The 12410-nt window shown below is 40.4% G+C and overlaps 1 protein-coding gene across 1 annotated transcript in view; it reads right to left on the bottom strand.

Annotated features, from left to right (window-relative positions):
* Positions 1 to 12410, bottom strand: part of LOC138970958 (KICSTOR complex protein ITFG2-like) — a 16287-nt gene extending 3877 nt beyond the window's left edge. The window contains exons 1-12 of the mRNA XM_070343544.1: positions 12203 to 12410; positions 11452 to 11547; positions 10735 to 10776; positions 10413 to 10481; positions 9561 to 9684; positions 8082 to 8233; positions 7092 to 7219; positions 6828 to 6973; positions 4647 to 4735; positions 4253 to 4370; positions 2540 to 2716; positions 2072 to 2135 (exon numbers count right to left, since the gene is read on the bottom strand). Of these exons, the coding sequence (XP_070199645.1) occupies positions 2072 to 2135; positions 2540 to 2716; positions 4253 to 4370; positions 4647 to 4735; positions 6828 to 6973; positions 7092 to 7219; positions 8082 to 8233; positions 9561 to 9684; positions 10413 to 10481; positions 10735 to 10776; positions 11452 to 11547; positions 12203 to 12382 (1385 nt within the window). The 5' untranslated portion in view covers positions 12383 to 12410. The remainder of the gene's footprint in view (positions 1 to 2071; positions 2136 to 2539; positions 2717 to 4252; positions 4371 to 4646; positions 4736 to 6827; positions 6974 to 7091; positions 7220 to 8081; positions 8234 to 9560; positions 9685 to 10412; positions 10482 to 10734; positions 10777 to 11451; positions 11548 to 12202) is intronic.

The following is a 12410-nucleotide window of genomic DNA, read 5'->3' as shown; positions in this document are numbered from 1 at the left end:
AACTGGACATGTGTTGATGTCCTGTACTTTAAAGGGGACTTTGTCTGCAGATCCTTACAACAGAGTAATTTAGTGTTTAGGAAAATTTTTTTTGTTTTTCTCACATATGAAAATGTTCCTGGAAGGGTTAGAGTTAGGTACTGCAGGTTGTCCACATTTCTATGAGGAGATTCTGATAATAAGCTGTCTTGTATTTTAAATAATTGATTGCTTGAGAACCCCCCGCGGGTTAGGGGGAAGAATTTACCCGATGCTCCCCAGCATGTCGTAAGAGGCAACTAACGGATTCTGTTTCTCTTTTTACCCTTGTTAAGTGTTTCTTGTATAGAATATAGTCAATTTTTGTAAAGATTTTAGTCAAGCAGTATGTAAGAAGTGTTAAGTCCTTTGTACTGGAAACTTGCATTCTCCCAGTAAGGTAATACATTGTACTACGTTGCAAGCCCCTGGAGCAAATTTTTGATTAGTGCTTTTGTGAACAAGAAACAATTGACAAGTGGCTCTATCCCATCTCCCCCCTTTCCCCGTCGTGATATAACCTTCGTGGTTGAAAACGACGTTAAACACCAAATAAAGAAAGAAAGATTGCTTGAGTTGGGTTTTTTAATGCCAGATTAGTGGGTTTTTTTTATGGAAGGTAAGGTTCAGTGTGGCCATTTCCACACACTGGTGTTCAAACATACCCACCTTCGGATGTTCATCATTTTGTAAATTATAATAGTAGATCTGTCCAGGCTTTAACATGAGAAATATGCATTCATGGACACATTGCAAACATACATAGCTTGGCTGGTTTCCTTGCAGAGTGGACATTTCTGGCTTTCTTCACTACATTACTGAAGCCTGTAGGGCGGGGATGTAGCTCAGTCGGTAGCGCGCTGGATTTGTATCCAGTTGGCCGCTGTCAGCGTGAGTTCGTCCCCACTTTCGGCGAGAGATTTATTTCTCAGAGTCAACTTTGTGTGCAGACTCTCCTCGGTGTCCGAACACCCCCGTGTGTACACGCAAGCACAAGACCAAGTGCGCACGAAAAAGATCCTGTAATCCATGTCAGAGTTCGGTGGGTTATAGTAACACGAAAATACCCAGCATGCTTCCTCCGAAAGCGGCGTATGGCTGCCTAAATGGCGGGGTAAAAACGGTCATACACGTAAAAGCCGTGGGAGTTTCAGCCCATGAACAAACAAACAAACAAACTGAAGCCTGTGTCAATTTTCAAAATGAAATCAGCGCTGCACAGGAAGCAAGTAGGCTGTAGATTTTGAGTGTGTTGAACTGGAAGGATGGTCTTATTCCGTGTCAAAGCCTCGACAGATCTGTGGTCGTTTATAAACTGGTCTACACAGGAAGGTTATAGGTATATATTTTTAAACATGAAAAAAAAAGTTTGAAGCATTTATGTGTGTGTAATACAGATTTATAAAATGTTTTATGATTATTAAACTTACAGGCAGCATTTGATGTATGGCTACAGTGTCTGAGATAAGATTTTTAAATCATGCTAGTTTAACCAAAATCAAAAGTAACACCAAGTTGTAGGTGTTTATTTTCAAGAAGTAGAGTTTTTAAACATTTTAGAGCTAATGTAAATCAAACCGATTTACAAATGTGCAATGTTTTAGAAATACTGTCAATTTATTAAAAACAGAATCATCTGTTAATGGAGTGGATGACTCTTGTGTGTCATTTCAGAGAGAGAGTGTGAGTTGGTCTGTCTGCCCTTCCAGACATGAAGTATTTGGGACACAGAGACACACATCAAACAACGAGATGAATCCGTTCTAATTTGGTAATTAATTTATTGCATGAAATTTCACAAACTTGCAAATGATTCATTAAAAATTCCTCTTCACAAAATTTTATAACAAGCTATTTCTCTCTGTCTCACACACACACACTCTTTCTATCATCATAAACACACAATCATCATCACACATACTCATCATCAAACACACATCACACAATATCATCACACACAATTGTCACCATAAACACACACATCACACAATCATCATCACACGCAATTGTCATACACTCACTCATCACCATATGCACGCACAAACACAATTACTTGCTAGGTTTCCATCCGTAAAGCGTCCAGTGGTAGAAACTCTGAACCATATCTGGTTTTGTGGCTGCAAGAGGAAATATGAAGAGCAGATGAAATGAATATTGCAAAATTCTGCGCACAGTTTGATCTGAAGCATAGAGATTAACAAACCTGTCTCACATTTTGAGACCTGATTGTCAAATTGTGAGTCAGGTTTGTTAGCCTCCATGTTTTTAATCAAATGTCACACACACACAGATTTTTTTTAAGCATATAAGCATTACGTTAATTTAATCTGATTGCAAGAAAACTTTTCTAAGTTCCAAGAATTTATCCGAAACAGACAGGCTGCAAACGTTTTAAACACAACACCAAACAGTGTCTGTTATATATATACACATGTTGCTTGGTCACCCTTCTAACTAAGTGTTCAACAAGCACATTTTCTTGGTTCTGAGCAAGATTTGAAAATGAAGAAATAAAGCTTACCATCCACCCCCAGTTTTTCCAGAAGCTGATGTGTGCTGGGTCGTTTTTCCATGACGGGTAACAGACTGGCCGACTCCACACAGGGAAGGTTGATGTTGTGATAAATGTACAGCTGGTTCTTGAAGGTGGCGTACACAAAGCACGGCACGTTGCCTTTGCCCGGAACGCAGTAGTACCCTGAAAAATAGCCTCAAAGTATCGGTGCATGGATGACAATGATGCATGTGGATGGTCACATAGGGAAAGTTACACTCGACACCTTTTCATTCCAACATTTTGGCCCTGATAACAAAGTGTCCTTCCTTGTTTTGTTTTTGAGTCACTTGAGAAAAAGTGACTCTATGTAATCGGTCAGTGTTAGTTTGTCCGGCCGGCCGGCCAGCCGGCCGTCCGGCCGGCCGGCTGGCCGGCCGTCCGTAGACACCACCTTAACGTTGGACTTTTCTCGGAAACTATCAAAGCGATCGGGCTCATATTTTGTTTAGTCGTGACCTCCAATGACCTCTACACTTTAACGATGGTTTCGTTGACCTTTGACCTTTTTCAAGGTCACAGGTCAGCGTCAAAGGAAAAATTAGACATTTTATATCTTTGACAAAGTTCATCGGATGTGATTGAAACTTTGTAGGATTATTCTTTACATCAAAGTATTTACATCTGTAGCCTTTTACGAACGTTATCAGAAAAACAAGGGAGATAACTAGCCTTTTCTGTTCGGCAACACACAACTTAACGTTGGGCTTTTCTCGGAAACTATAAAAGTGACCGGGCTCAAATTTTATGTGAACGTGACTCATTGTGTTGTGAATAGCAATTTCTTCCTGTCCATCTGATGCCTCATATAATATTCAGAACTGCGAAAGTGACTCGATCGAGCGTTTGCTCTTCTTGTTGTTGATTTGTTTCATCCTGTGCAAAGGTCTAAGGTAATTGCACAACCATTTTTCGGTCAGAGGGGGGCACAATGTTAGAGATTTGAACTACTCTTGAGCCAGCTTTATGAGGGTTGTGCCCGTCTTCTGTCCACCCCTGCCTTCCCTTCCCCGACCCTCAATAGGGTCACATACCCATTTCAAGCAGGGTGGTTTGGATAGCGCTTGAAAATATTGGGTATTTTGTTGTCCTGGAATTTTGGAGTAACTCGATTCTTGGCGATTTTGATGTTTTTGTGCTTTAGACGAAGTAAATAATTCTCAATGAGAAATATTCTCTACAATACGAGGGACAATACATGATTAAACATTCTTCTATCTTCCTATCCATACCAGGTACAAATATAAACACTTTTCATAATGAAAATAATCAGTTTTGGCCTGTCTAAAATGAGTTACGCCAAATTTCCATGATGACGTCGATTTGCCCCATGTGGGGTCAAACCTTGTCCGCCAGCATGAGAGGCACGCACTCGAACCGCTAACCCACTTCTGCTCTCCATCTTCTGTTAGCTTCTGATAAAATAAAACTCTTCCTTACCAGCAACGAATGCTGCATATAAAATAAAACTCTTCCTTTCCAGCTGCAAATGCTGCATATAAAATAAAACTCTTTCTTACCAGCAACAAATGCTGCATATAAAATAAAACTCTTTCTTACCAGCAACAAATGCTGCATATAAAATAAAACTCTTTCTTACCAGCAACGAATGCTGCATATAAAATAAAACTCTTTCTTACCAGCAACAAATGCTGCATATAAAATAAAACTCTTCCTTACCAGCTGCAAAAGCTGCGACATTTTCCTTGAAGTGATATCGAACAACTTCCCGGCTGTGGTTGACGATGTAGGTCTGTCCGTCCCAGGAACAGCACACAACTTCTTCCTGTCCGTTGCCCTGCGCAGCAAACACAACACAAGAAAAGCTGCATGCATCTGTTCAGAATTCAATACTCAATTTCATCATTGATAAGTAACTTTTCAACTTCAAGCAGCCAATAACATAATTTGGTGTACACACAAATAAGAAGATTTGAATTCCAGACAACAAATAAATGAAACATTTTCATAACTTTTCCTTCACTTTCTATAAACACATTTACAATGCAATCAATGAAAAAGAACACACTTTTTTTCTGTATTTATCACTAAATACCGGACACAATCTACTCACAGTTACATCCAGTTTATCCAAAACAAACAGGCGATGATCCACTTGCAGAGACCACAGGATCTTATCCTTCTCCACTAAAACAAGAGTACCTGCTCACACACACAAACACACTGAAAAATGTTGCTCTCTCTCTCTCTCTGGGCGAGGGCTGGTTGAAAAGAAGCTCGTTTATATTGCTTATGCCACAACCCTCGTAAAATAAAATTTGATTTGATTTGATTTGATTTGATCTCTCTCTCTCTCACACACACACACACACACACACACACACACACACACACACACACACACACACACACACACACACACACACACACACACACAAACACAAATCACATATGAGTTGTTCTTTGCTACTGGTGACAAGTGGGGGTCAGCTCACACGGACGCATTTTTCAATACAGTCCAGGGGAGAAACTGGTCACAAAGCACGCAGTACATGCCAGAGAGATAGGAGAATCGCCACAATCAAAGAAAATACCACAATCATTCAATAGATATGGAAATGTTAAGATTTACTGTGAAAATGCTTGCAAAAATGGCGACCAAAAACGGGAACGCACACTTGGAGTGTCTTTGCTGACTTACCTCCCGTTCTGTGTTGTTGTTAATAGTCGTGCCTGTGCTGTTTTTGTTTAAATAGTATCTAATAAAACTGATGCAGTTCTTGAAATGTTGCAAATTATTGTTGTCTTTGTGAAATGCGAGAGTGTTCTGAGGCGTAATCTGCATACGGCTGCATAGGGTACCCCACTTCGATCAGCGTATCACTCCAAATGAGCTTCATAGTAGAAAAGCAGATACACAACCAAAACACTGCATAACAGATCTACAAGACTGAGCCAGAATCATTGAAATTTACTTCCTGTATAAGATACTGCAATCAAATTTGTTCACGCCGTCACACATGCAACGCAGGTTACCTTCGCCTTCGATTCAAAGTAACTCCAGTCTGACTGAATTACCATCGAAACGCAGATAACGAACTGATTCGGAGATTACACGCCACACATTTATGATATTTTACACACAAATTTCAACTGTGTTGTTTCGCGATAAACAGCCATAAACAAACAAATGTGGCGCCGTCACGTCGCCTCGGAACGAGAAATGCAGGTTACCAAGAGGTTGTTTCCGATACCTGTCTGATTAAAATCATCGTTTTTCACGAATGAAGGCTCTTTGGCAGATCATGTGAGTTGGAAACTGTCTATGAATGTTTCATTTAATGTCAAATGTGTACATTCTTGTCGATATTGTTACCTTTGGACTCATAAATGAAGTCAATGGTCGTGTTTTCCTAAAGTGACTTTTGTCAGCATAGAACTTACTGTGCTTCGATCATTGACTGAGAAGAATATTCCTATGACACTAGTTCATTTCACTACGCGACTGCAGATCAGCAAGAAAACTTATGGCAGGGGAAATAAGCTTAACTGAAGACGAATAAGTGGAGTAACTGTTCTTCAACGGATTGCTCTCACTGATTTAAATATTTAATCTTGTCGTCTGCTAGTCTGCTGGTAAGTAGTCTTCGGTCGTGTGAAAGTCACATCTATTTTGACTGTGTGCATCGATCCATGTAGTGAAATGTTGATCTTTGATGATTTGGCAACATAACTTCGCTAAAATGTACTTCGAGTGTATCTCCCCGTTAACCATTTGAAAACGTCTTTTAACAAGACCATGTTTCGACAGCCCAGACGGGGAGGATCCTCGATAGCTCACAGGGTATATAATGTTTTCCGCCATTTTTTAAAGAATCCTTTCAAATTTGCTATTCCAAAAGTACCCTATGACACGACTCGAGTGGCAAAGAACATTCTCTGCAATTCCTGTCTCAGTCCGTGCAGCCGTTTCGGGTCCTATCGTCATCATACAAACACACACACAGACACACAAGAACCAGCTTTAAAAGTTAGATTATGTAAGAACCATGTGAACCAGTGATTTTTTCTTATGTACATCAGATACTACAGTATTTCTGCTTTATGAAAAGCTATTTCAAAAACAAAACTAGAGATTTGAATTTTGACCACTTTTCCCCCTTTCTGTCACCAGTACAGAAGAACAACTCATACACACACACACACACACACACACACACACACACACACACACACGCACAGACACACACACACACACACACACACACACACACTCCAATCCTGAATCACCAACCGTCAAGAGAAGCAAGGGCATGGTAGGTAGAGGAACAGCCTCTCCCTCGCTGTATGCCGCCAATGATAACCGTGGTAACATCTTTATTACGCACACGGCTGTGACCCAGCGGGTGAAATACCAGTGAAGGAGATTTGGTTTCTTCACTGCAACACAAAAACTTGTATAACAAATCACTTAAGCTGATGAAGGAACAAAAATACAAATTAACCAAACATTTTGGTTTTTTTCCAATCAAACTTGCTGTGACTGTGTGAGTCTTACCTTTCACTTGATGGTGTGGTGTCTTGTCTCGTTGAACGTTGCAGGAGAGTGACGTAAGTGCGGCCTGGTTGTGACACCAACAACTCAGGTTTGCCTTCAGCGTTTGAATCCATTGTCACTGCTCCGATCTGTAACACAATAACAGTCGCCATGAAGACAATATGTGGTTCACACCTAAAACACAAAAAGATCTTTTGGTACACATGAAGGGGGATAAGGCACTAGCAAGGTCTGCACACAAGTTGACCTGGAACATGGGAAAATCTCCACCCTTGACCCACCAGGCAGTTCGAACCCCAAACCTTCCACATGGAAGACTGACATCCTAACCACTAGGCTATTGGGTCGGTCACAAAAAGCGCGTTTGTCCAGTATTTAATTTAATTCTCTATTTTTGTATGAACTCAAATGTTTAGTGTTATTAGTATGTCTTGCTAGGCTAAGTTCTATTTAGTCAGAGTATGTCTGCGTGTGCTTATACCTAAGGATATTGTAAAGCGCATAGTGCTTTTAGTTATGCGCTATAGAAATCTCCTTAAAAAATAAATAAATAAATAAGGCCGAAATGTTAATCTCTTCTGGCTCAGGACAAATACAGATATCTTTCCTCAAAGCGCTAGAAAAACACCACCAAAAATCCATATAGTGACAGCAGAACCTTTTTGCTTTCAGAGCGGGAGGAATTTCAGGCTGGCAAGTTTGCAAGGGTAGCATGCCATTAACACATCCTCTGACTTTCACAACACTATGTTTTAGCATCTGTCACCTCTAATACTGAATGAGGACAAAGCTTGTTGAAAGCCTGATGCAAAAAATGTAGGTCCTTATTTGTGCCCGAAGTACACTTCGCGAAACTCAATGTTATATAGCTTCGTACGACCAGCTTCCCGAAGTATACTTCGAGTAGTTGACTTCGCCCAGTTCATTTGAGGCTAAGAGAAAGCAGAGAAGCACAATTAAGTCAATCAATCAGACAAGCATTAAGCGTACCTGTCCTGCCAGTTGCCACCTGTCCACCTGGTGGAGACGACCAGGGTAAGGGAGGCCACTGTAAGCCTCATGCTCTCCCGCCGGCTCCCAGCGAAACCTGCGCACGACACGGTCAGAGTAGGTCACTGCCATCTCCACCAAGCCATCCCCATCTGAGGGAAGAGGGACGAAGACTTAGGGTGAGAAAGGCCCACACACAAAAACATTTGTTTCCAATGACAATTAAGGCACACACAAAAATCAGGATCGAGGGTCGGTTACTTTTGCTGTTGTTGATTGAAGTTTTTTCATTATGCGAATGTAAAGGTGGCTTTTGTGTCCGGAAATCATGTGAGCTGTGTCCCCTGGATGTCAGAGCTAGAAGACTAATTTTGATTGTAAAGTCTGAAAAATTGAATTTTGTCATTTTCAATTAAAAATGTTCTTGAAGGGTAAAAAAAAGTTCTCTAGTCTGGAGTAAAAAATTGGGTGAGTCGGGGAATTAAACATTTTGAATTTGTTTTTCTTGCCCTGAGCAGAATGTGCTATCACTTTACCCGAACTGTTTGAAAGACATGAAAATAAAGCAGTTTTAGTGTCAAAAGGTTGAAGTGAGATAAATAACCCCAAAGACTAAGTTTAACAAACAAACTTAACCTTGTGAAAATTCATGCAGGCATACTAAATTCCATCCCCATATGTTCAATGGTGGAAACACACCCATAGAGACTCCTTGACTTAAGACTCTCTCTACTTTGATACTTCATTTCCTCCTACTTATCTTCATGGTGTCAATACATTTACAGCCACTCCCTCTTTTATGCAAACCCATTCTCTTATACAGGAATCATATGACGTCATGACGTATCATGCTTGGCTACGTAGATTGTATGTTCGAAAGTTTGACTTCTGTTGGGAATTCGCGTGGTGAAGACTGCGGTAAATCTGTTGATGATAAGAGAACAAGGATTGTCTCAGAAGAAACGACTAAATGTTTCAGACCGGCAACTTCATTTCAACATTGCACTATACAATGGACGTTCTATGTGACAGGAGAGTTTGCTGATTGTGTGTTAAACATTGGAGAGATCGTCTGCTAGAATCAGAGATAGGTCGCTTCAGATTGCAGCTTCTGGAAATTTGCAAGGTTTGTTGCCTGTTAAAGAACTGGATTTTACATGTAATGTATGTCATGTACAGTAAGCAACAACAAAAACACACACAAAGCAAATGGCATCGTCTGTCGACTTGTCACAGAAACAAACCTGGCGAGGTATGCGTGTACTTCATACACGTGGAAGAAACTGGAACCATGCGTCTTTGTTATTGCCAATATGCTTTTGGATATTGGCAAAAATGACCGACTTCCGTAGCATTATGCTTTGATGATAGGAAGAGGGATGTGTGAGACCTTCCAATCACAGCCCCCGAATTCCCCCACGTGTCCATCAGAATAGCTATATAGGGGGATATCACTGTGTTACAGATTACAATGTGTACCTGTGTCTCTGATGAGCATTGCCCGACAGTTGGCTGGAAGGTTCTGTGTGTAGGCTGGGTACACGACACGACTTTCACAACCACCACTGTTCCCATGGCTTTCGTCGTCACCCCGAGAACTTTCCTGAAATAATTTCATGTCAACAGTATGCATGTCAAAACCTTGTAATGTTGGCATCCAAGTGAGAAAAGTTTAGTTTAACAGTCTCATGATAAAGCCATAAAGGGCGCCCTGTGCATATGGTCACATCAAAGTACAGAAACATCCCTTTTAGACCCCCAATTAAAGACTCCTCCCCCTCCCCCAGTCCCTCTTTTCAGATCCTGCTTTCCTAGATTTTCTGATGATCATAACATCTGTAAATGTACCCCAATTTTGTAGACTTACTCTCTTTTTAGACCTGATTTTAAGCTCAGATTTGTATTGTCTTTAAAGATGGGGGGAGGGGGGACAGGAAGAGGGAGGGCTGTTGTTTCCCTGTACATGACTTGCTTTGTTCTACAAGTTTGCCAAACAAGTTGTTTGTTCGTTATTCATCATGCTATCTACATCATTTTTTGGAACGTTAGCAGCCTATCTGTGTTAGGATTTCTGCTCATCTTGCCTGACTGTACCCTCTTGTTTGTATTGTTCTTTTATGTTCGTTATTCATCATGCTATCTACGTCATTATTTGGAACGTTAGCAGCCTATCTGTGTTAGGATTTCTGCTCATCTTGCCTGACTGTACCCTCTTGTTTGTATTGTTCTTTTATGTTCGTTATTCATCATGCATTGTGTTGAAGCTGCTTTCCACTCAAGCTACTGTACAAGAAAACATCAACACAAATACACGCATTTAATTGTGCTCACCTCTGTCAGCATAGGCTTGATATCAAATATGTTACAACATCCTTCAGCAGTCAAACACACCAGAAAGTTCTGTAACAGAGTATATGGGAATAAGAAAGCCTTTTCACTAACTCCTATTGTGTTCACTAAACCATTCACAGAGACATTTAAAATAAACACAGACAAGAGGAACATAGTACACTGAGTACGTAAATATTGTTAGACTTTTATTCAGAAATCAAGAAAGCTGTATGAAAAAAAGGAGACACACTACACCAGAAAGATTTTTTTAATGAAAATTGATTCTATTGGATCTATAGTTAGATAAGAATGTCTATCATACCTTTCCAACGTTGAAGATGTCGCCTATTCGAACACAGGTAATCTGAAACACACGAAACTCATAAAACTGAAAATGTGAACATCATAAACAGAAATTATTTATGTTTGCCCTGAAATAGGAGCCACAGAACAGTGGACTATGTAAGCTTACCACATTCCACCTTGCATGTTCCCTCATCACCACAAGACTCATCTCCCATTTTTACATTCAAACTCAGACAGGTCAAGTCTGCGTATTTCAATCAAAGCTTCAAAATAAAAATAGAATAGTTCAAGATTGAAGTTTGTTCAGGTAAACTCTCTTTTCTTGAAAGGTTACATGTTCTTTTAATGGCTACGGAAGACACCTCATTACGCATAACTCAACATTTTTAAACAGAAGATACTTTATAGACATCGATATTCCAAGTTCTCGCAAGCCCATGCGAACTTCAAAGCACAGCAAGGCAACCAGTAGGGCGAGAGCTGCAAAGGCAGAAAATCGTAGTTCTTGCAACTTTCAAGGCATAACAAAGAAAACGTCTTGCAGATATCTCGCGAGAGCTGCTCAGGTGCGGAAAAGGTCCATTATAACTCATCAATTTCAAACACAAAAATGTCCAGGCTTCATAGAATTTTTCTTTAAAAATAATTAACAATGCAACACAAACACAACTTTATTTTAGAAAACACTTCAGACTGCAGGTATCTTTTGATTTAAAAATTCTCCTATTCATACCATTCCAAGGTTGCTTGCTCTCTTCATTGGCAGGCTGCTGTCACCTTTGAAGATGGCCAGGTCCCCATCGATGTTGCCTACTACCAATTCATTTTCCTGAGACAAAATAAAATTCAGAATGACCAACATATATAAACAATATGTAGAATGACAGACCACAAATATTTAGGATCACTGAAAAGAGTAGGTGGAATAAATATCCTATTGTGAATAATAATGACAATAATTTCGATAATTATCATCACCATAAAAGTGACGTCCAATAGTTGCTTCATAATTAATAATGGTGATTATGACAATGCTGCATTGCTGAACAGATACAGGTCTGTGAACAATTTTGAGTCAAATACATTTTAGGGCTATATATATCCTGGCCCAACCATTAATTGCCACATTGATACAGAATGTTAGAACCAAACTTCTTGTGTTTGGTACTGGTGGTGCTCTCTGCATATATAAATGTAAATGAATGTGTGTGCGTGTGTGTGTGTGTACGAGATCGAGAGAGAGAGAGAGCGAGAGAATGTGTCAGGTGTGTGTATTTAAGATGTTTATGTGTGTGTGTGTGTGTGTGTGTGTGTGTGTGCGTGTCTGCATGTGTGTGTGTGTGTGTGCGTGTCTGCATGTGTGTGTGAGTGTCTGCATGTGTACTTGCTTGTGTGTGTGTGTGCGCGCGCACACGTGTCGGGGTGTGTGTATTTTTTTTCCTTTGTCTAAAAAAATCGCAATTACAACCACGATGACCACTTACGCCATCGTTGTCTACGTCACCGAGCACCATCGACTGCGTGACAACGTTGCCGGTGAAGTGCAGCTCGATTTTGTCCACAAACGAAACATTCCTCCACATCATTCTGACAGCAGGGGCCGCCGGAGACGGGAATTGCTTGTGCTGTGAGATTGAACTTGCGATGCTGCTTCTTTCCACCATTTCTAAGGGGACTGCATTCCGAAAGTAG

This window comes from Littorina saxatilis, linkage group LG7 (genome assembly GCF_037325665.1).
Source record: "Littorina saxatilis isolate snail1 linkage group LG7, US_GU_Lsax_2.0, whole genome shotgun sequence".
In the NCBI taxonomy this organism is placed as follows: domain Eukaryota; kingdom Metazoa; phylum Mollusca; class Gastropoda; order Littorinimorpha; family Littorinidae; genus Littorina; species Littorina saxatilis.
The sequence above is the reverse complement of the archived record's forward strand: the minus strand, read 5'-3'. Positions and strand labels throughout refer to the sequence as shown.